This window comes from Sturnus vulgaris, chromosome 4 (genome assembly GCF_052056855.1).
Source record: "Sturnus vulgaris isolate bStuVul1 chromosome 4, bStuVul1.hap1, whole genome shotgun sequence".
Classification (NCBI taxonomy): Eukaryota; Metazoa; Chordata; class Aves; order Passeriformes; family Sturnidae; genus Sturnus; species Sturnus vulgaris.
This window is the reverse complement of record NC_142246.1, coordinates 73264892-73288643: the sequence shown is the minus strand read 5'-3', so window position 1 is coordinate 73288643 and position 23752 is coordinate 73264892. Positions and strand designations below refer to the sequence as shown.

At 47.5% G+C, this 23752-nt stretch overlaps 1 protein-coding gene and 1 long non-coding RNA gene across 2 annotated transcripts; both read left to right on the top strand.

Moving 5' to 3' along the window:
- Positions 1-3860: 3860 nt before the first annotated feature.
- On the top strand, positions 3861-8649 carry LOC148224107 (uncharacterized). The gene is made up of 3 exons (XR_015803497.1): positions 3861-3999; positions 7709-7790; positions 8515-8649. It is a non-coding gene; the product is annotated as an uncharacterized LOC148224107 (long non-coding RNA).
- Positions 8650-9669: 1020 nt separating this feature from the next.
- On the top strand, positions 9670-16140 carry CCNG2 (cyclin G2). Its single transcript, XM_014884952.2, has 7 exons — positions 9670-10058; positions 10964-11101; positions 11876-12126; positions 12274-12352; positions 12436-12534; positions 13596-13801; positions 14298-16140. Exons 1-7 carry the CDS (start codon positions 9948-9950, stop codon positions 14428-14430), a joined length of 1017 nt encoding a protein of 338 aa, XP_014740438.2. The 5' UTR covers positions 9670-9947; the 3' UTR covers positions 14431-16140.
- The last annotated feature ends 7612 nt before the right edge of the window (positions 16141-23752 follow it).

The window sequence follows — 23752 nt, the reverse complement described above, 5'->3', positions numbered from 1 at the left end:
GCCGCCGGCAGCGGACAAAGCCCCGCGTCAGGGCTGCGGGAGGCTGGAGGCGGCTCTGCCTTCCCCGTTCTCCCCTCCCGGTTCACCCCTCCCAGTTCTTCCCCCCCGGGCCCGGTGGCTGTGAGGGGGAGCGGGAGGGAGGGAGGGGGGGAGGAGGAGAGCGGGGACTCTTTTTCGTGGCGGAAGCATCCCGCGGCAGTGTGGAGGTGGGCGGAGCGATCTGCGGCGCGTGCGCGGCTCCGTGAGGGCGCTGGGGGGGCCGCGGGCAGGGCCGGGCACGGTCCTTGGAGTGGTGTTGGAAGCACTCGGGAAGCGGGGGGGAAAAGGTGTTTATTTGTCAATTAATTGTAAGTAAGCCCCGAGTTGTGCCCATCCTCGGCAAAAGCGTCGTGGTCACGCCTGTTCCTTGTGTCTCCCAGCCTGTGTGTGCTGGAACAGAGCTCCCTGTGTTATCCCTGGTGATCCCTTATTTACTGCGCTGTAAAATGTAAACAGGGATTTGCTCTGGACTTTATTTATTTCCTTAGGCCTTTCCCCGGCACAGAGGCCTGCAGCACTGTCCTTTTCCTTGCTGTTTCCAGGCTATGCCTGGCATTGCCACTGACAGCACAAGATGCCTGAAGTGCTATGGGAGCTGAGCTGTTGTCTCACAGCTCTGTTTATTCCTTGAGAACTGAACAACCTTTTGAGTGAGTGCTTAAATCCTTTTATAACCTAAGCTTGTTTTTTTCTTTTTTTTTTTCTTTTTTTTTTTTTTTTTTTTTTTTTAATGTGTGTAGGGCTGTGTTACAGTACTGTACAGCAAAGAACAGGAAAAGAATAAATACTTGGCATGCAAATCCTGGCACGGTGATGAGTGTCAGAATCTTGCCGCACCACCAGAGGTTGAAATGAAGAGATAAAAGCAAGAAGTTCAGAGCAAAGGCAAATTGTTTTCTTTAAACTCCTTCCAGTATCTGTAGTTATTGGCTGTTCAGACAGCACACAAAGGAGGATTTCCTCCGGAGATAATAAGCACAGTGACATAAATCATGGAGAGAGAACATAGATTTTTTTTTTCCTATTCATTTTCTTGCAAATTAACTCTCAATCAATTTCCTAAAAATTCATCCATCTCAAGTTTTTTTTAACCCTTTCCCTAGTAGCGTATAAGACTGAAATGAAAGGCTGTTTTTGCTGCAGCAGCTCCTCTTTGTACAGGGTGAACTGTTCTTCAAATCCAAGCCTGCCATGTACTGCTCCTTTCCACTTTTATTAATTTTTATCTTGAAACAGAATACGACTTTTCGAAATGAGAGGGTGCAGAGAAGGGCAAGTCCTGCTGGAATTGTAATCTCGCTTTCGCAATTCCATTCTCATTCTTCTGGGTCTCCTTGCCTAAGAGTCGGTGTTTAAGAAGTCTGTCAGGCTGTGGCAGTTTGCCAAAATGCCCGTGGTAGTTTGTGGCAGTGACCACAACCAAGGGATTTAGTGGTGCTGCTGGGAGAGAGATGGAGGCAGCCAGCATGAACTCTATGTGTTTGGGCCTGGTTTTTAGGGAGAGATGCAAAGAGGCAGTAGGGCTTCATGCTGAAAAGAAAGGCCAAGGGTTAGATGGGATTTTAGAAGAAATTGCCCCTGAATCCCTGGAAGTGTCCAAGGCCAGGCTGGACAGGGCTTGGAGCAGCCTGGGAGAGTGGAAGGTGTCCTTGCCCGTGCCAGGGGGTAGAACTGGAATGATCTTTAAGGTCTGTGCCAACCCGAAGATTCTGTCATTCTGTGTGTATCCTTACAGCTGGCATTTCTATCTGTGCTGTTCCAAAACCCTTCAGAGGAACAGCCAGATGCTCTGGTGGTTTTGGCTCCGTGGTGCTTTGGAGAGCTGGCTGCTGCTCCCTGCCTGTCTTTTGACCAGTCAGTCCAACCCACGGATGCAAAGGTTAGTGGTGATTTTCATACCCACCCAGCTGAGGTGCACTCAGAGTTCAGCAGGGCCATGCAAAGCTCGGGGAGTTCAAATCTACGAGCACGCAGCAGCCTCAGAGCAAGGGAAAACTCACCTTTGTGCCAGGCAGGTTGTGGGGCTACATTAAAATAATACATTTGTAAAGCATTTGAATATCCCAAGGGGCAGGAAACATGCAAGGTTATAAAAATAACTGCTGTTTGGATTCAGTTGTGACAGAGCAAGTCCAGTTTCCAGTTATCACTGTGTTTGTGCTTTGACTCCAGGCATTACATAACTTACCTATATTTATTGCTAACCTGTGATCCTTCAAGTACTGAGCAGGCTTTGATCAGCCCAGAGGAGACAATATTGATGTTGGTTTTAAAAATAAGGAAAAAAGACTCTGAGGACTTCTCGATTTTCCAGAAGCTGAAAAGAAAGTTAAACTCTGTTTTCTTTGTGAGTGGGACAGTTTGAAAATGTGGAATGTTGGGGCAAGCAGCAGGAGGAAACAAGGAGAACCCTAAAATCATGGTTTATGGTGAAATTACCTGGCAAGGCTTTGCTCAGCTTCCAGGGAGTAAGTGCTTGTCATGGAAAAATTATCAACAAAGGATCTCTCCCAGAGGAATGAAATGGGTTTGAGCACTGAACTGTCTTATCTCTGTGAAAACTGAACTGTAAAAATCAGCAGTAGTTTTTGAAACACCTTACCCTTTTTTTGTGCAATGAATTAATGGATGGAATGCCGATTTTCCGAGCAAGTATTGTGGAAATCAGTGTATACAAATTATTAGTCTGTTCCACCTTATGAGTACTTCATCTGTGCTTGTTCCTACAGGCAATAATTAGCTGCCCTTTGGAAAAAAAAAGTGTTCCTGAGGAATGTGGCAAAGGAAAAAAGGAAACTAGATGCAGGCTCCTTCATTTCTTTGAGCCTTCCAGCACAGCTGTTAGAGAAGGCTGTTGACCTTAGAAACCACCATCAGTGGAATGACAGGAGTGTCAGCTCGAGTGGAACATCTCCACAGCCTCTCAGGACGTTGTGTAGCTCTTCCCACCCTGCTCTTGCTACCAGCAGGAATTTAAATTATTTATTAGGAAAACAAACCCTTCTCTTTGAGCTGCACAAGATTCTCTTCCTATCTGTTCCCAGCATGGAGCTTCTCAAAACACGGGGACACGGTTCTGCTTTCATGCAGAACAGTGAAATACGTCCTCACGTTTAGCAAATGAAGCACCTCTTTCACCTCACTCGGTGATTAATTCTGAGAGGAGAACTGCAGACACTAAATTAACCTTTTTACCTGATTTAGTTTTACTAAATAAACAGCCCCATAATGTAATTTTCTCAAGCAAGGCTGTTATTTTCTGCCGTTTGCTTTGCTGTTTGGAACGTGCTCTGTTCCGGCTCTATTTCATTAAACTTGGTGACAGTAATACCTTCAGACTGTCCCCTTCACCCTGGGGATCCCACCACTAAATCCATCATTCTTCCTAGAAAATAGATTATTAGAATGTGCCTCCTCTTTAGCAGCATTCCCAGTTTGACCTTTTTAGTATTGGCAGACTGGTGCCGTTGAATACGAGTTTTCTTCCATTTTTCCCTTCCAAAACATAAAAATTCCTGTATTTTCTCAGATTTTAAAAGGCAGCTGATGTGAATTACCAGGCCGTGGCTATGCTTTACTGTAGACATCAATATTTATAATTGGATATTTTGTGTCCTGAGGAGTTGATAGCAGCACTGTAGGAGTTGATAACCTTGCAAAATGAATAGTGCTGCTGTGATGGTTGGAGATGTGCCTTTTCCAATGGATAATTTGCACTTTTCTCCCGTGGATCAGGATCACGTTCACTGCCGGTGCATCTGAGAAAGTCGATGTGAATTATTTCTTCTGGCAAGGAGCAAGAGTGTGTGAGTGAAACGTGCCTGGATGTGGGATCTGAAGAGAGAACTATGCTGGAAATGTTCCTGCAGCTGTTCCTTGGGAAACATCTGTGGTGCTGGGCGTGGAAATGTGTGCCTCTCCATTCACCCTGCACACAGCAATTCATTTCAGGAAACAGAGGTAGGAATTATTGGGGAATAAGAGCAGCCCATTATGCACCAGTGGGTGTGAAACGACTAAAGGTTGTCATTTGGAAAGCAAGGGAGGAAATGGGTTATTCCTTACTGGCACGGGGATAAGGTCAGCAGACTCCGTAAGATTTCCAGAATTCCAGCTGCCCATTATTTCAGGAGGAATAACTCATCCACTAGACTGAAATTTTTCACATTTACAGTTGGAAAAAACTTCCCTCTGTGATAGTCTATGTTTGTATTGAGTATTTTGTTAGATAATTAAGGCAGTTGTCCTCTTTTATGGAAAAAAGAATGTTAAATTTGAAAAGAACTGTAAAATCATAAAATAAATTTACAATATCCAGTCCTTGTAGCTAAATGCTTCCTAGCAAATAATTTTCCTCAGCAGGTTCCTAGTTCTACAGGCAGGAAGGTGGCTGCCTTTCTTTTTTTCTTTTTCTTGGTTTAACCTTTAATGACTGCTTTAAATTCCATTTATGCAGAATCCCTGTGATTTTGAAAACGCCTCCTGAAATTATGCACAACCACCTTTCTAAAAAAAAAAAAAAAAAACCAACAAAACTTTCCAACACTGCCTTAAGTACAACACTGCCTGGAATTATCCTGTCAATTAAATACAAGAACCCACTTAAAGTAAGTGACAAAAATATACAGTGAATTAAATGCAGCTTCCAGTAACAAATGGTTATTAAAGGAGGCCTGTGAGCAAACTGCTGGTTCTGTGGTCATGCTTCGACAGGCACGAGGCTATTGAAACACACAACTGCCTTTCAGACAATTTAACTTGCACTGAAGGCAAATTATTGCCTTTTGATGTCATTCTCCTGGCTCCTGGAAGGTTCCCTGTGCCACAGTGGGGGCAGAAGTGGGGCTGCAGCTGCAGCTGCTGCTCAAGGGCTGCCTGCACAAAGTGGGTACGTGCATCTGGAGTGAGGAGCTCAAAAAGGCAGGAGGTTGTGTTTTATTAGACCTGGAGAAGCAGCCTCGATTTCTGACAGTAGCTGGAGTGGGAACCAGACAGAGGTACCTGTACCCACCCCCTCCAGAAATTGTGGATAATTGGAGTCACCTGGCTAGTTCTGAAATGTGTCACAGATTTGGAGTCTGTCCTGCTTCCTTCCTTTTTCCCAGTGACCAGAGAGGGAAGTTTGAGCAAGGTGGGGCAGCTACAACCCATGAGCAACAGAACTGCAGATATTCTTGCCGTGGCCCTGGTGAAGTCACCAGGAGTGCCTTCCTTTGTGTGAGGGTTTGCACTGGAGGCAAGGCTCCTCCTTCCTCTTTTCATGCCAGAGCCAAACCCTCCAAAAAGAGATTTGATGATACTAAAAAAAAAAAAAAAATTGCACTGGATCTTGCTGTTTGCTCCTGAGCACTTTCTAGATCTTTCCAGCTCTTTGTGTGGAGAGAGGCCTCCATGACAACACAGTCAGATCATCGGGCTCAGCACAGAGCCAGCTCACTCTGCAGCCTTTTCCTCCTGCTCTGTCAGTATCAGGGATCCTGGAATTCTGTGGTTCCCAACACAGTATACATGGGCTCGCTCAGAGCCATGAAATAATAGGCAGGGGCCTGTCCCTGGTCTTATTTCTGGAACAGAATCCTTTTGTGTCAGTCAAGACTTGGAATTTCCTTCAAGAATTGGGGGTTTAGCACCGTATGCACTTTAATTTTTAGCTGTGCTTTACAAGTTTTATGCCAGCTACTGGGAATAAGAACATTTTGTAAGAAAGAAACTGTTTCCCAGTAGATTTTTGGACTTGTCTCCTTTAGTAAAGTCATCTTGGGAATCTTGTCCCAGGACTGTGGTGCAGCTGTGCTGGTATAGGAGTTCTTATATAAATAAGGAGCTTTTATTTTCAGTAAGCAAAGTATATGCTATATGTAAGGGGCAGATTCATTTAAATTAAAACAGATATTCTGTCCTACACTTAGTATATTTTCGTTGATTTGTGTTTGGGTCTTGTCAGCTCAAAATACTTTGTGCTCTGAGTTTCCTGAGCAAACACGCTGGGTTTCTCTTTTCTGCCCCCATCCTTCCTTATTCCAGCAGTTGTTTGGAATCGGGGTGTGGTCTTTGGGAGATGCACTGTCCCTGCTCCTCTCTGGGTTTGTCCTGTCAATCTCTTCCCTAACACCAACCTCCAGTTAATCTCTTATCAGGATGCCTCATTTGGTCTCATAGGCAGCAAGCGATAAATCTGAATAACTGCATTTATTTCTGAATGCTGAACACGATTTGCAGGAGCACCAGGTGAGAGGTGTGGAATTACACTCCTCCGGGCAGACAGGAGCTGCACCAGTGGGAGCACTGCTCCCATGGCTACTGGAGGATCAAATGCCACTTTCCTTCAGGGGCTGCTGCTTGGGGAGCAAGGTTTGAAGTCTGACAGATTTGTGAATCGTGTCATCTCCTAGACTTGTTCCCTCCCAAAGGGCCTGGTGGGGAGAAGCTCATGCAAAGGTTTTGATAGCTTGCATCCCCAAGCCGCTGATCCCATTGCTCTTGAAGCAACAGGATCTGTAAATTGTTTCTCAGTGTGTGTGCACGGGGAGCTTTGATAGGTGTTTTCTAATATGTCTGTTTTGTATAAAAATACCACTCTGTGGCTTCTGCCTTCCAGGTGTCAGCACTGCTGCTGTCCTCCATACCGGGATAATAGGCCAGCAGTGGGGCACTTGGATTAATTAGTGGCTGTAAATTGCGTGGAGCTCTTTGGATAAGTGGCTCAAGGGAGCTGTTGTTCCAATTGTTGTTCCAAGCGACCCCTGTTTTTGTTCTGTGGGTGTCCAGAGTGGGCAGACAATGCTTGTGTCTGGAGCGTTAATTACTCTGTGTCCCTTAATCACCATGGTTTGTAATCCTATTGGTGTGGAAATGCACATGCCACAAGGCCCAATCAACACCTCTGTATCATCCCCTGCCAGTCAATACACAGCTCTTAGCCATCCACAGCCATTCCTGAGGAACTGCTTTGGGCATGCCTGGACAAGTTCTGCCTGGCCATATTGGAAGATAGTTTAGCAAGGCTGGTTGAAATAATCCCCGTTTAATAGGATGTGCATCTTCGGGTTCCCAAAGAATGCCAGGAAGGAATTGCTGCTCTGTAAAGTACAGCACGTCACAGAAGAGGTAAATTGTGTTTCCTCAGAATGCTGGAAACGCTTCTCATTCTCCCCCCACATTCACACTTCCCCGAATCCCAAATAAATGCCACATTGAAAGAAAATTACTCCTCGCAAAAGGGAAAAAATAGAAAACAACAACAGATTTTGTTCGCTGACCTCACCGTGACTCCTCCTTTGCCCACAACACTCCATTGTTCTGCCAGGTCCAGACAGCACAGGGAGCAGACTCATTTTCCCTGTTTTTAATCCCAAAGCTGCAGTCAGTCATTTAGATTTAGGACCCTTGGGGTTTGTTGTTTCTTTTTTTCTTGATCCTACTGAGCTGTTTTCAACAAGTGAGTTAATACAGAGGAATAAAGACAAGGCAGGGATCCCTCTCTCCTAACCTGGGAAATGAGCCACGCTGTGACAAGAGATTCCCCCCTCAGGCTACGTGAGGATAATTTTTCAGAATGTTCTGTTAGGTTTAAATTAGTAGAGGGAAAGGCATGTATGTGTTCAAGCAGGTATCTGAATTGATACTTTTGGAGCTGTGCTTAAAAAATGAACCTTTTTTGTCCTTTTAGGTCAACTGGAACATGTGTTCCACTAGATGCTTTCCTACAGCAGCTGGAGGAGGCAGGACATCCCTATTCCATCTCTGTGATGGTAAGATAGACTTTGGAATGTGGAGAAGAAAGAAGGGAGCAAGAGCTGAGGGGATTTGAATACCAGGGACTGGAGCTGGGAGACTCATCCCATAAACATTACCTGAATGATGTCACCGCATGGAGCTGGTTGGAAGTTGGTTCCATTAACAGCAGTTGTTCAAACTGGAGCAGATCCATGTCTAAAGCAGGTTGTATCCTCCCCAAAAATCAGTCAGTTTTCCAGTTGATTCACTGTGGGATGGAGGGACACTCAGGTACATCTGCCGGTACCTACAGGAACTGTGGCCCATGTCAGGAACGCCCTGGGGAAAAGTCAGGCGTGTTTACAGGAATCTCGGAGTCCTTGGCATCAAAATTAACTTGAGGAAAGTGTTGGCCCTCATCGCTGGCACTGCAGACAGGGACCGTGCCTCGAAATAGAGCTTGGCAGAGCTCAGCACTGATGATGGCTCGGTGGAGAAGGCGGATTTACTTTTCCAGCCTGTGACATTTCATAAACATTTTGTGTTTGTTGGAGCTCTGGAACCTCACCAGATCAAACCCAGCACTAATCTGCTGGAGTCACCTCGCCAGACTTTTGTCTCCAGCGTGTACACACATCTGATCGCTGGAGATTGGGTTTGTCCTGGGACATTTATCCCTTTGTGTTTGTCCACGAGCACGTTGCAACAGCCCCACAAATCCTCCAGACCATGATTTATTTGGTTTCATCTGGTCCTCAGGACTCCATTAAGCTGAGAAGCCCTTTGATGCAACCTTTGACTTAGAGGTTGATCCACCACCTACTTCCTGACCCTTTGGACCTTGGAGGGAAGTTTGGAAGTGCACATCCCAAAACCACTGCTACACCAGGCTGCACAGAAATCTCTCCGTCTGAAGTAGGACACGGCAGGGATTTAAATCCAGACAGGTGTTTGGAACCCTTAAGGAATAGCATGAGGAGAGTCCCACAGAGATACACAGAGTTTGACCCGCAGGGGCTGAGCATCCTCAAGCAGCTCCAGTCAGGTCAGCGTTCATCTTTATCCTGTATTGGGCCACGGGAGGGGCTGAGGGACAAGCGGTGTGGGGACACGGGAGCGCTGTGGGACAGGCGCTGTGGGGACTCGGGAGCGCTGTGGGACAGGCGCTGTGGGGACTCGGGAGCGCTGTGGGACAGGCGGTGTGGGGACTCGGGAGCGCTGTGGGACAGTCGGTGTGGGGACTCGGGAGCGCTGTGGGACAGGCGCTGTGGGGACTCGGGAGCGCTGTGGGACTGGCGGTGTGGGGACATGGGAGCGCTGTGGGACAGGCGGTGTGGGGACTCGGGAGCCCTGTGGGACTGACGGTGTCCGCCGCCAACCCCCGCCATCGCCTCAGGGCGCGCGCGCGCGGCTCGTCACGGTTGCCAGGGCCCGGAGCAGTGGGCGGGGCGGAGGCAGAGCTCGCCTGGCCAATCAGGACAGCCCGGGCCTCGGTCGGCGGCCAATCGCCGCTGGTAAACAACACGCCCTTCCGCGAGGCGGGAGAGGGCGGGGCGAGAAGCGCCGCCGGCCAATCAGCTGCCGGGAAGCGCGGGCCAATCCGAGCGCGGGAGGGTTTGGGCGGTCTTTTCAAAAGAGCTGAGGCGCCGCTGGCGTCCCTTTAAAGGCGTGATGCGTCCCGCGTCGTGTCCTTCCGCGCGGCCTCGCCGCCCCGCTGCAGCAGCGCGGTGCCGTCCCGCTCCCCGCTGAGTTGGTGCTCCGCGGGCCGGCCGCGCCCTGCCCGGACCTCCGGGACCAGTCGGGGCACCGTCGCGTCGCGCGGGTGGGGGTGGACTATTTGATTTCCGAGCGCCGCTTCACCGCGGGGATCGCTCCGCGCGGGACAACAGAAGCCGTGGGCGGGGACGCGGCGCCGCCATCTTGGAGCGGGGCCGGGGCCGGGGCGGAGGGGAGCTGCTGGGGATGGTGCCGTGACGGTGCCGTGACTCCCCGCGGGGGTCCAGGCCGCCCTGCCTGGATGCGGGGTCAGCGGCCGAGCCCACCCCCGTCCGCGCGGTGACGGGAGCCGGGCTCGCCTCCCCCTCCCCGAGCGGTGAGGGCCGCCGGGGGGGGCCCGGTGTCCCCTCGGCCCCGGCCTGCGGGACCCCTTTGTTTCCCTGCTGCGGAGGGGAAGGAGGAGAAGGAAAGGGAAGATGAGCAGCGAGGCGCTGTGGCTTTTCAAGCAGCTGAACCTCCATCTGGAGCTGGAGGGGCGGTTCCAGCCCCGCGAGAAGGGGCTCAGCCTCATCGAGGGCACCGCCGAGGTGGGTGAGGGCGTCGGGGGGCTCCTCAGGGCAGAAGGACAATTGCAAGAATTTCAGAGAAAATTCCGCCTAATGGCATTTTAAGTGCGTTAACGGCGGAAAGTTAATTCTTTTCTTTGTATGCGCTTCTTGCCTTTTGTTTTAATTTTGTGTTCATCTGTGGCTATTAACGGTACGGTATCCAAGCGCTGCGACCTGCAGGGCAAGCAAAATATTCAGGCGTTTAGTATTTATTGTTTAAACTTAAAGGGGGCACAGGAGCGAGAGGTTCTGTATTGTTTCCGTCAGGGGAGGTGGGATGTCAGGCAGGCACTGGCGAGATCTGGGGAAATTAACCCCGCTCAGTGCCGAGCAGCAAAATGTAAATAGACCATAAACATCTCCCCGTTAACGACCGAAGTTCCTTACTGAGTTCAAGGCAAGTTTATTATGTGCCTTCGGGTACTTGTGAGCTCTTTGGGAAGAGCCTTAATATTTAACAAAAAAAAAAAAATCCCCGCGATAACTCTGCTTGTTTGTTGTGAAAGCAGAGCTGTTGCTTAAATATTGACACGCAAGGCAGAGAGCTGTGTGGTCATTTCGAAGGTCGGGAGTCACTATGTTTGCCTGCAGTTGGTAACTTAAATAAGTCTTAAATGTGTTTTAAAATAAGCAAGTGGAGAGTAGGAAATGTGATAATGCTGGCTGTTGCATTAGTGAGACTCAGGATCTGGCTGTAATTTTTGAACCGTGGGTCTGATTTGAGTCCCGAGTGTCTAAATTTATTTTCTTTTCAAGTTAAGTGAAATAAAGTATTTAAAGGAAAAATTGCTTCTGTTTGATCTAGATAAAATAGGATTTAGGGAGTGAGGCATTGTGATTGCTGCTGCCACAGAATAATTCTGACTTTGCCTCTCATGCCATAGAATGAAAATACTCTGTGTCCAAGACAAAGGAATGCCAAGGTGGAAGATCTTTGGAGTCTGACCAACTTCTTTGGATTTGCAACTGAAACGTTTGTTTTGGCCGTCAACATTCTGGACAGATTCTTGGCTCTTATGAAGGTATAAGTGTGGCTGTTGGTTCATTCTGTGCATTCAGCAGCTGCTCTGAGGTCTCCTTTGTGATCCTGGAGTTCCTTTTGGAGTGCAGTTCCTTTTGCCTTTAAAGACAAGTAGCAGCTTGATTTACTTCCTCTAATAAATTAATCTGTAACCGTCACCATGTAGATGTCTGAGACAGGAGGAATTAAGGGAAACAAACCGATAAGTGTTAGAAGCTGTCCCTGGCTGCTCTGCTAAAGCTTAGCTTAGCCTTGGGACTGACACCAAGTGATCATTTCCTGGTTGTTTTTTATCGTGTCTGCGCTGCTTTAAGGCAGGAAGCTTGGACCTACACCAGTTCCTCTTTATTCGATCAGCAGAAAAAAAAACCCCGAAGTTGCATCATTTCTCTGGTCTGGCTGTCCTTGAAGTGGCACAAAACGCTAGGGTGGTAGAGGGGAGAGAAGAGCAGGCTGTGGAGGGATGGGGCTGCCCGGAACAGGCTCAGACTGGATTTGTGCGGGCTGGTGGGCGAGCACTGCCGCTTGGAGGAGCAGGGAATTGCAGTTCCCACCGCGATTTGTTCGTGTAGTGGCGGGGAACAACCTGGGGAGAGGCTGCTCGGCTGTGCAACTTGATTTGCTCAGCCCCCGCGGATCGGTGCTGCGTTGTGGCCTCTTCCAGCTGGGGATTGCTCCAGCTGCGGTGATGGAGCTGGTCATGGCCGGGGGAGGTGTAGGAACGCAGGGTGCTGATGGGGGTTCATGTCCTCATGGCTCTTGCTCTGGTTTTTAGGTGAAACCGAAGCATTTGTCTTGCATTGGAGTTTGCTGCATGCAGCTGGCCGCCCGTGTGGTGGAGGAGGAATGCAATATCCCATCTGCTCACGAGATCATCCGGATCAGCCAATGTAAATGCACTGTGTCCGACCTGAAACGGATGGAAAAGATAATTTCAGAAAAGTTGCACTTTGAATTTAAAGCTACTACTGCCTTAACCTTCTTGCACTTGTACCATGCTATTGTACTCTGTCATACCTCAGAAAGGTGAGTTGGTGGTGTTGGCCGAGCCCTGCTTAATTCCCTCTGAAATGATTGCAGCCTTGGCTGTGGAGGTGGCAGCTCCTCAGTTTTTGCTTCCTGACAAAGGAATGCTTGTTGATCCAGACCCTTCTTCTCTTGGATGTCCCACAGGAAAGAAGTATTGAATCTGGACAAGTTGGAAGCACAGCTAAAAGCTTGCAACTGCCGTCTGGTCTTCTCTAAAGCAAAAGTGAGTAGAAGCAATTGTTTGTAGATTGTGAGTCGGTTCGTGATGGCTGTGGTGCTGAATGCTCTTTTCTGCTCCTTTTTTAGCCATCTGTCCTGGCCTTGTGCCTTCTCACTCTGGAAGTTCAGACGCTGAAATCTGTTGAGCTATTGGAGATCCTTCTGCGTGTTCAAAAGCATTCAAAGGTGAGAATTTCCAGTGGATTGCTTTTCCAGTTGTTTGGACTGACACTGTTCATCGTGGGTGAGGTTACATTTAGGGGTCCCTTAAATGGGTCTTGACAGGTTCTGTTTGGCTGAAAGCAGCAGTTAAAAAACAAGCTTAAATGTATAAAACCAGAGGAACTGCTGACCCAGTGTGTATACAATGCATGCTTTAACAGGCAGCTGATCGAACTTGTACAGCTCTGGATGTGTGTTCTGGAGAAATTTCCAGTCTGTTTGTGACTGCTGGGCTGGTTATTCCTTTTGCCTGAATAACTGGACCTGAGGGGACGGCTGGAGCTGTGTCAGGAGAGGGTTGGGCTGGACATCAGGAAAGGGTCTCCCAGATGGAGATCAGGCACTGAGCAGGCTCCCCAGGGAATGGGCACAGGGTGGAATTGGTGGGATTGTCCTGTGCAGGGCCAGGAGTTGAGTTCCATGATGCTTGGATGCTTGTGGGTCCTTTCCACCTCAGGATATCCTATGGACTAAATGCGTGGCCTTGAGCTACCTGCTGTCTCTATTGATGGCCAAAAGCAGCTTTTCACCCTTTAGTCAGATGGAACAACCCTTGTTTCCTGAGGCATGGAAGTAGTTCCTTAAAGTACAGTATTAATCTATTTTAAAATAGCAGCTTAATTTTTTTTCTTCCATTTTAAAGTAGTTTAAAAAATATTGCTTCCATTTGAAAATGGAGTTTTAAAAAAAGTTCATTCCATTTTTAAATGTAATAGCCTTTGTTTCATTTCTCCTTTGGAAATGATAATGAAAATGGTGACAAGGACTGACAGGCAAACTGTCACCCTAACTCCACCTTGAACAGGGACTTGTCTGGAAGGTGTGTAGGAGTTGGTAGTTCACCTTCAAAAGAAACTTTTGACAAAGGTATCACAGTTATGACTCACTTCTGTCTTGGCTGATTTTTTTCCAGGTCTTTTCCAAGAAGGTAAAACGGAGGGAGGAGTTATCCTTCGAGCCTGTGTGTTACAGACTAACTAACTTCTCGGGGTTTTTTTGTGGTTTTTGTTTTATTTTTTTTTCAGATAAGTGATAGTGACCTATTTTACTGGAGGGAGCTGGTCTCTAAATGCCTGGCAGATTATTCTTCTCCTGAATGCTGCAAGCCTGATCACAAAAAACTGGTTTGGATTGTTTCGAGGCGTACAGCCCAGAACCTACAGAACAGTTACTACAGTGTTCCCGAGCTGCCAACCATCCCGGAGGGGGGATGTTTCAATGGCACTGAGAGGTTGGTAACACTTGGCTGCTTCATTTGTTGGGAATTCTCCTCTTCCTGTAGTGGTCATGGCAGCTCTGTATAGCTATGGCTTAATCACTGCTACTTGGAGGAAAAAAAAGGTGTTAGCTCTGAGAATATCTGGAATGTGTCTTCAGCACATGGAAAGAAGGGGGAGCTGTCACTGTGGTGTTAAGAGGTACTTGGCTGGGTGGGGGGAGGCACTGTTGGTTTTAAGGCAGGAAGGCTTGCAAAGGTTTTTAGTCTCCTGAAGCAATTCATGTTTGGTGTCTGGAACGCTGGCTTCTTGATCGGTAGGATGTTGTTGGCATCACGAAAATTGTGCCTTGTTAGGATTGCAGCTTTAGGAGCCTTAGGGAGCATTTAGATGTGGGATGTTGCTACTAGGAACAGCAAAGCGTGCAGGAAACCCCAGGATTGAGGAGTACTTTGCCACTTTGAAGGGGTTGTGCTTTGTTAAAATTTCCTTTCCCACTGTTCCTTCTAGTGAAGACTCCTGTGAAGACATGAGCAGCGGGGAAGAAAGCCTTAGCAGTTCTCCTCCGAGTGATCTGGAAGGCACCTTCTTCTTTGAACTCAAACCTAAACCCAAGTGGCAAACCCTCAGCTGTCGGTCTTAGCACTGAGTCTGGATTGTATTAGGTTGAAGTTTTGAATGCACCATAGAGTCTTTTGGCAATAATAAATGAGGTGGTAATCTGTAAACTGTATTAAGGCAAAACTTGCTGTGGTATATCAATGCTTTGAACGCCTGCCTTGGTTTTTTTTTTGATTGTTGTGATTTTAAGGAATTAAAGAAAAACAAACTTTCAGGTCCCCAGATGAGCAAAAAAAAAAAAAAAAAAAGTTGTACAGTTGTGTTGTCAACAGCCATGAATGTAGTTCTGTACCTGGTGATCCAAAACCCTCAGCAGTTCAACACCTGAATTTATTTCAGGGTCTTGCCTGAGAGGCATGGAGTAAAAGTGAGCAGCTTTCCTGAGATTTAAACGGGAAGCTCTTGGTTAATGAAAGAAATTTGCTCCATGGGGTCAGTCAGGCAAGAGAGAGGCCCAAGAGGAGCTGTGCAGTTGTTGTCCTGAGATGTTTTCAGGATTCAATGTGACAGAATCCCAAGCTTGGCTGGATTTCAGTGTTGACCCTGCTTCGAGCAGGAGATTGGACTGCAGTCCCTCTCGAGGGCACCTCCCCTCCTTAGTGTTCTGGGATTGGATCCAAGTGGCTGAGTGGGTTACATGGGACTGTGTGTGTACCAAGTGCCAGGCTGGGGTGATTTACTCTCCAATGGGCCGGACACTGAAACTGCTTTTCCTTTTCAGCAGGGTCTTGAGTTGTGTACTCCAAGTAGCAATTTTTGAAGCTTGGCTTTTATAAACTTCAGGGATCCCTATTTCACACCAGGAGTATGTGTGGTAAGCAGGAGGTTTCTAGTCCATATAGTTTTCACTTTGAGATAGTATAAATCGTGTGGCCAGGAGTAATTCCATGTTTTCTTTAGTACAGATGTTTTTACACTGAAATTCACATTGTATACTTCAGTGTGTTTCGAATCTTAACATGTCAATCCATGCTATTAGCTTAGACTTCTTAACTTGGTAAACCTTGCTAAGTCTACATTCCTTTGAATATTTAACCCTTGTAGTTGTTTTTCAGTATATTCATGTTATTGATTGAGTCATAATCAGACTTGTTTGCATGCTGATGATGTAAAACAGTTAGTGCAGGAGAAGTTGAAATTGCGCAGTAAAATATCAGGTAAATGTGATGGTGAAGTAGTTAACGTAATGGTTTTTCTTCTGAACTTCGTTATCAAAGCACAAATTCCAGCCTAATTGTGTTTCTCCCTGGTGAGGACATGGCTAAAGCAGACTAAAGTAGCTCGGAGTAACGGTGTGAGGTGTGGTGGTGCCAAAGTAGAAATGAAGGAGCAAACAAGCTAAAAGCTGTTTAGTAGGTGCAAGCGTTGCTTTAGGAAGGTAAGAGTGATGCTGTAAGTCCATAACTGTTTATGTGGTTTCAGTTTTCTAAAAACACACAAAAGTTTACAAAAAGTGTATATGAAAATGTAAATTAAAAAAAAAATGTACAGAAAAAAAAGTTTAAAACAAAAAAAGAAGCAGAAAATACTGTATTTTTCTACATTGTATGTAACTTTTGTAGGTCTGTGGCATGTAGATAGTAATTTATTGTGTACTCTGTATGATACAAATACTGTACCTCTGAAGACTTCTTGCTGCAAGTCTCTGCTCACTTCAGGAGTGCTTGGGTAAGGAACCTACTGAGTCTTGTTTCAGTTGAGAGCAAAAATAAACCAAGTGCTGTATTTGTTACCTGCTGTGAGTGGCCGTCGGTTCCTTGAAGCTTTTGGCACCTTTTTTTTTTTTTTTTTTTTTTTTTTTTTTGTGCTGTGCAGGGTGTGTGATCCCACAGCTGGGTTCCAGCTTTCCCAGGAGTTGTGGTAAGGAAAAGGGGAGACTTCACAGCACTGAATGTGGGAATCTCACCTCAGCTTTGCTCCTGCCAGTGTGAGAAGTTGGAGTGAGGTATCCTGTGCTCATCATGAGCATTGTGTTTGGCACATGTGCACATCCAGAGCTCCTGCTAGGGGTTCAGGGTCATTCCAGCTGGATTCCTCTGGGTTCTGCAGGAGTTGTCCTTGCTGCTGTTCTTTGTAGTGAAACCTGGTCTTGAGAATTGTCTGCATCTTGTCAGTCCACAGCACCTGGAACTCATCAAAGGCACACACTTGAGCTTGCAAATCCCTTCTGGCTGGTAACTCCCAGGGGCTGGGGCTGCTCCTGCCAGGGCCTGGCTTGGAGCTGGCACAGCAGAGGCTGCTGCTGGCTGCTTGGCACAGAAACACTCCTTCCTGAAGCTTCCCTTTCCAAGGTGGCTTCAGCACAGTGCCCTCCTGCCTCGGGAGTCGTCTGGAGAGCGTGTGCAAGGTGGGAAGCCATGGGCTGTGTCCTGAGCCTGCCCAGCTTGGGAGGCTTAATGAAGCTTGAGGTGTGCCACTCAGCCCCTTTCAAGCTGGTTCCACGGAAATAAATCAGCTTGTAGGCTTCGCTTCTGTGGTTGCAGCGATGTCGGCTGAGCTTTGATTTTGCCAGGTCAGGTAGCTGTGGATCCCCCCGAGGAGGTTTGCCTGGCTTCCCCCAAAGAATGGGGATTTTGGTGGTTGGCCTGTTTGTAAGAGCAGAGGAGTGCATGGTTTTGAAATGCTGTTTGGGGCTTGCTTGTAGCACGTGGTGGAACTCGGAAGGCTTGCGGTGGCAGGAGTTGAAATGTGTGCTCATTTTCATAACTGCTCTGTCAGTAAAGACTGGTTTGGGTGGGGGCTGAGGGGGCTGAAGGCCATGTTTCTGTGGGGAGGCCAGCCCCTGAAACATCTCCTAGCTGTGTCCAGTTCCTGGGATGTTACTCCCTGTGCTGCTGAACCTATTGGAAGCGCAGTGCCCAAAGCTCACACAGGTTTCTGAGAGCATCTTGATGTCATGCTGCTGCTCTCCTGTGGCTGGACTGGGTCACAAGGGATCTGTAGTGGAAGCACTTCAGTTCCCGGTGAGTTGTCATTCCATAATTAAATAATTATAGTAATGGCCTTTGAAACAGGAAACTTGACTTCCCCACCAGTTGATGACATATGACGAGGGACACACAGCAATAAAGCGTTCAGAATAAATCAGTGTTCAGACCGTGGCCTTTAAGAGCTCTCCCTTTTTTTCTGATGGAATAAGAAGGATATTCCTGTCAGGCAGAGCTTAGAGCACTCTGTTCACTTAGAGCAGCATACACCAAAGGAGAGAGTAAAGCTGAATGGTTTCAGGCCATCTCTTTGCTTGGACTAACAGGTGAATGAATTTTTCTTGTGATCCCACTTGGCTGTCAGGGCTTTGAAGCTCAGCAAAATGGGAATCAGTAAACAGTTGGCACATCTATAGTATTATTTATCTTAAAATACATGTTGCAGCTGTGGGGTGTCACATGGCTGTGCTTTGTGGTGTAAGCCTGTGGCTGGTGTAGTACATCTCCAGAAAGCAGAAAGTTGCCATAACAACTGAATGAAATCAATTAGAGTAATAAGCAATTAAAATCTCATCCTTAGTGTTGCATAAACATAGCATCTTGCTCATGAATTATTAGTGATCTTGCCTCTAGACCTGTACGTTCTGGTTCTGATTTGCATCTCAACCATTTTTGAATTAATGAAGCGTTTAATTTCTCCTTCAAAGACTGCTGGTGGGTTTTTTTTTGGCCATGGCAAGTAGGTTCTTCATGAGAGACGTGAACACTGAAACATCTAAATGGAGGAAACATTTGTGATGGGATTTCCAGAGTGCTCAGCACTGTCTTTGTTTCCACCTGGTGAAGTCAAGAGTAGCCTGTGGTCTAGGGAAATTTTGTCCTGGGCCTAGGAAGGCCAAGGCAGCTCCTTCCTCTGTTACACACTTCCTTCTTGACCTTCTGTGTGTTCCTGAGCCTCTTTCTTTATTTGTTCCCCTCGTAGAACAAAGCCAGGAATAGCTCCTTGCTGTAGTTGTCAAGGATAAGGCAGCTCAAACCAGGGAATGGCAGAGCTGTTGTGGAAAGTGGGATGTTTGAGGGCCCGTGGGGAAGCAGGCTTTGCAGACTGTTGGCTTTGCAAGGGCCTGTGGGCTTGTTCTGCAAGAGTTTTGTGTGGCTGGGGGTCAAATGTTTCCAAGGTCCGATTGCAGTTTTTAATCCACGGTCTCTGAGGAGCTTTGGAAAACATGTCTGCGGTCTAAATAGCGGTGCTGTCGTGTACAGTGGCTGAGTCAGGGGTTTAGGAAGCCTTTGGCATCCAGAGCTCAATTATTAACTCTGGTAGGGAGCAAAAGCACTGGAGGTGATCCCTGGCTTGCTCCTGGCAGCATGACAGAAGCCAAGGCCAGTGGTCTGAGGGCTTGTGCCACAGATGATCTGAAGCTGGGTGTGGTGTCTGTGCCAGCTCTTTGCCCAAGATATTGGCAGAGTGCATCCACAGGTTATCTGTGTGGTGCCTTGTGCTTTCCTCAGCCTTTATTGCTCCATTCAGTGTAATCCTGCCACCTTTATCCTGTCTGGGCAGTCGGGAAAAGGCCACACTCAGTGCTGTAATTGCAGCATGAGCTGAGAAATAGAACAGGGCTTCCTTGAAGGAACTGGGGTTTATTCAGGTCTCAGGATATGCACGTGGACTGGTTACCTCCACAGCCTCCAGCTGCCACTGGAATAGCTGTTGGAGTGTTCTTACAAGCCCAAGTTGGGGATTCACTCTTGCACTGTCTGATGCCCTGTTAGCTTTCAGGGTGCTTAACACCAAGCAGGTGATGATGTGTTCTCCTCTGATCCATGAGCAGGGACAGTGTGGCTCCTAGTGCCTGTGGAAGCACGGATTTCTGTTCCAGTGGGAAAAGCCTGTGAGGAAGGCACAGCCATACAACATGTCGAGTGCTTTTCCATACTTAGCTCAGTGCTGGACAGCTGTTGCAGCTGTAACTACTGTGTAATTCTCAATATAAAAGATTGGGATGCTTTGGATTTCTGTGGGAAGCAGCTGAAGGCTTGCTTGACTGTCAAATGAAGTCCTATTTATGCTGTATTGATGTGCATTTTAATGCTGTTTTGATGGAAATTTGCAGTACTGCCACACTTGTTGGAGAGAGACTTTGTGCAGTGGAGGATTCACTGACTGTCCTACTCTCTTTAAGGGGCTTTGCCCGCAGTTGCCATGGAAGCCTTGCCTTCAGCATGCCCTTGGGATTCATCCCTGAGCAAAAGGTCCACCTGGAGTCACAGGGCTGCACTCTTCCTAGATAGCTTTGTGTCCTCAGAGGGTCAAAGCCCTGCTGGCTCTGGTCATAAATCATTTTCTGCTTCACCAGGGTCAGAGCTTTCATGTTACTCTCCTTCAGATCCTTGCAGGCCCATCTTTCAGCTGCTGCAGTGTGTGGAGCATTTCAATCTATTGCTGCTCTGGGATCAGTTTATATCTTTTGGCATCATTCCTTGAGCTGGCAGCAGGGAATAATTTATTTTTATAAGCAATGGTAGGTGACAGTGCTCTGTCATCCCTCAACTGCTGCCCTGTCTGCCTTGTTACATAAAAAGCTAATAAAATGCTTTGTAAAATGTCTCGCTCCTCCTCAGAGGTGTTGGGTGCTCAGCCCTGGAGATCAAAGTCCTTTTTCAAGTGGCTGACATCAGCACACACACTTTAGTGTCTTTCTTCTTGTCCCTGCCTCAAACCCAACCTCAAGAGGGCTGTGTTTGGAGAAGTGTGTGTGTGCCATGGAAATGTACCCAGCTCAGTAAAGCTGCTTTCCCACCAGCCTGGAAAAGCCCTCACGTCTGCTGCCGTGCCAGGTTGGGCCTGGTCATTTGTCAGGCTCACTCTGGTGCTGTCACCTTGGCTAAGGGACAGTGAAAGGGCTGGATTTGTCCTGTTGTTGTGTCACTCAGGGATACCAGGATTCACTTCTTCTGGAAAAGCTGAGGTAGGGAGCTGCACAGGCAGGTTTTTGCCACAGGTCTTTCAAGACATTCACAATAAATCTTTAGTCTGGACCACATCCAGTGTGTGCTCCTGCTGCCAGAACACCTCGTGGGATCCTGGAAGCACCTCATCCATGCTGGCAAGTCCCCTGTCACCTCCACCAGTAACCCAGACTGGGGGCCAGTTGTACAGTTTGCTATTGGAGCAGGGATTGTTCCTTCAACAAGATGCATACAGGCATGGAATTCCTTAAAAAGTCCTGCTCAAATAGGATTAATCAAGCTCCCAGCAGAGGGGATTTAGGGAGGCTGTTTGGATTGCCAGACAGGAGCAGCATTTTTCCTCCTATGTGCAGAGAGGGTGATTTTCCAGTCACTGCACACCTCTACCTAGCTCTACTTTCTGAAGAGATTTATGAGCTCCAAAATTCATGTCCTGTACATCTTAGAGTTATCCCAAAGGGAAGACTTGGGATATAAAATACCTAATCAACACCTGGGTTTTTGCAAATGTTAGCTCGAGCAAGTTCTCTTTAGTAGCAGGGTTTTGGAAACAAGTGAGCAAAGTTGTTCTGCCTTCCTGTGGGCTAAAGGAAAACGAAGTCAGAATGCTCCAGAACTTCATGCAGTCTGAAATTTAAATCTGCACTTAGAGCCTGGGCCAGTGTCTTGATTTCCACTTCAGAAGTGGAAATACCCTGCTGTAGATTGAGCCAGGAGTAATTGGCCAGACCTCGTGTCTTAACAGAAAGTTTTGAGCAGACAGATAGAGGGAAAGATCACAAAGTGTGAGATGGAGAATGTCTGTTTGACCATTTTATCTCTAGTCACAAGCATGTTTTGAGCTGACTGGCAGTGCTGGTTGTACGTGCAGGGAGGAGGATCTAGGCTGGAGCATGATTTCCAGGGAATGGGGGTTTAGGAGAAACCATTTCCTATGCCTTACCAGAGCCAAAGAAAGATAGATTCTCTGGGTATAAGATTTTATCATTAAATGCCTGAAAATTAACTATTCCAAACACATTTGGAAGGGTCCCTGAGTATGGTGGCTCATTTGAACTTTGTGATAGCATTTCCATGCCCTCCTGAGGAAAAGCAACCTCCCTGGCAGATAAATCATCCAGGACAGAGGTTTGTAAGTGCAGCCTGCAGGGCACTGGAGGCTCGACAAGCCTCTACGTGCAGCCTGTCAGGAGATTTCTTTTAACCCAAGGCATTGTGCTTATCTGGGGTATTTATTGCACTGTGGGTGAAGGAGACATCACACAGGCCTGGCAGCCCCCTGATGGACGAGAATGGGACTAATCCTATGGCAAGAACCTGCTCCAGCTTTCTTTAGGTGTGAATAAGGGCAGTCTGAATAATTTTGGTGCCTACTGAGGGTTGCACTTCGGGTGACTTTTCTGAACTCTCTTTCTGGCTGTTATCTGTCCCAGGTAACCTGCCCCAAAGTGACTGGAATAGTGGGAAACCAACCACCTCTTTATCATGGTTAGAGAAAAACAAGCTCACAGCTGCATCTGTGTGGAAATATGAACAAAGTCTTGCTGCAGAGCCCCTTCAGCCCTGAGGGCTGTGTAAAATGGGTCACTGGAAGTGTGTAAGCAGAATGAAAGCAAAGGAAAGCCTGTTCATCTTGGGGTTTTTGGCTCCTTGGGCGCAAATTTAATGCTAAACTACTTTCTGACTTCAGGGATTGGCATGTGCTGAAAAGCTTTGCTACAAAGAGGGGAGAGAGCAGCAAGGCATAAATGAAAGTGTACTCCTGTGCCTCTGAAAAAATAACAGTGGTTGAGTAATTTTATTAAAACATATGAGAAGGCATAGCAGAAACCTCTAAGAAAGGCCTGTGTGGGTAAAATTGTCTTCTTCTCATGAGCTCAACACATTTCCACCTGCCTCCCATCACCAGGTAGCTGAGGAAGGCAGGGAAAGGAGCTCCCCTGCTCAGGTGGGGGTGCTTTGCAGGGAATTGGGCAGCATGGCTGTTCCCAGCTGAGCCCAGGTACAGAGGCTGCCTTTGCAGCGAGCTTCCTGCTGCTTGTGGGAGACCCAGGCAGCACCAGCAGCACCACCTTTGTCAGCACAGAGGCCTGGGAAGCCCAGTCTGGCTCCAGAGGTGACAGAGCTCCTGCTTCACTGCTTCTCTCTCAGCTGCTGATAGAGTCACACTTCCCCGTGTAAGTACACACAGTTTTTCTAATTGTTTTGCTGTGGTTATCTGGTGGCTCCTATTGAATTGCAGCAGGAACTTGTTTATTCCCAGAAATGCTGGCCTCACCTTGTTTCAGGGGCAAGGACAAGTCTCTGTTTGCACAAGGTTTCTCTTGGCCAGGTGTTGTCAGGCAGTACTTTGAAGAGCACAGGCTGGTTGGTGTCAGTGCAACTTTAGTTGAAATTTGCTTTTTGTTAGAGTTCTATGCCAACCACAGTTTTCTAAATGGTTGAGAAGATGGTCTTAAGGGAAGAGTTTGTTTTCTCTAAATGAAGCTGGAATGTGTAGAGCAGTTGTTAGCCTGTTAGGAACCTGCAACAACAGCCTTTTGGGCTTCTTGTGTCTTGTTTCTTCTGGTTTGTTCTTTCTGGGGAGAGGTGTAAGATTTTGTGTGCCTGACCAGTCTTGTCATGCTGGAAGTAGAAGGATAATGAGAGAATGAGTGGAGGAAGGAGCAGAGCCAGGATTCTGCTTTTTCCATGCCAATTTTCCCATTGTGTTGTTGAACCAGCCTCTTTCTCAGTTAAACAGTGTCTGCAGAACAGAGGTTTAGGGTTAGCAAAGCGTTTTTACTTCCATTTTAAGTACTTGTAACTTGCTGTGGTTGCCTCATCCCTGCAAATGTCCAAAGTCAGGTTGGATGGGGTCTGGAGCAACCTGTCTAGTGGAAGGTGTCCCTGCCCACGGCAGGAGGGTGGAACTGGATGATGTTTAAGTCCCTTCCAGCACAAACCAGTCTGGGATTCTGTGTGCAAGTGGCTGTAGTGGGACCCTGAAATGCAAGAACATACTGTGGTTATGTGTGCCTCAAAATAAGGTGGTTTTTTTTTTTAGGTGTGGCAGAAACGTGGGCTTAAGGTTGGGCAGGAGGGTGACTAACCTTAGGAGAGGCTGGGGAGGGAAGGTGAGTGTGCTGCTATTTATGCAAACACCCTGATAGCTGGAGCACTTAAGAAAAGAGTGTAGAAACTGAGGAAATAACAGCAGGAAACATCAACTGGGCAGGGCAAATAGCTGTGGTGTTAGCAGTGAGGAGGAGGGACCGTGATGGCTCGGGAGCTGACACAGAGGTGTGACTGGACAGGCACCTTCACCTGCATTGCCCTGCTTTGAGGGAGGGGAGGTGGGCAGGGCTGAGATGTGTCAGGAGGAGCCTGGCACCGAAGTGGTGCAGGGCAGCACGTCTGCCTTCCCTTGGAACACAGGTGTGTCACCTTGGAGCTGCTGTGTGT

Bases quoted from the DNA above. Each gene is read 5' to 3' on its own strand.
- CCNG2 (XM_014884952.2), top strand. From the start codon at position 9,948: ATGAGCAGCGAGGCGCTGTGGCTTTTCAAGCAGCTGAACCTCCATCTG. The intron at 12,353-12,435 runs GTGAGTAGAAGC...CTCCTTTTTTAG, and splicing joins TGGTCTTCTCTAAAGCAAAA to CCATCTGTCCTGGCCTTGTG. The intron at 12,535-13,595 runs GTGAGAATTTCC...TTTTTTTTTCAG, and splicing joins GTGTTCAAAAGCATTCAAAG to ATAAGTGATAGTGACCTATT.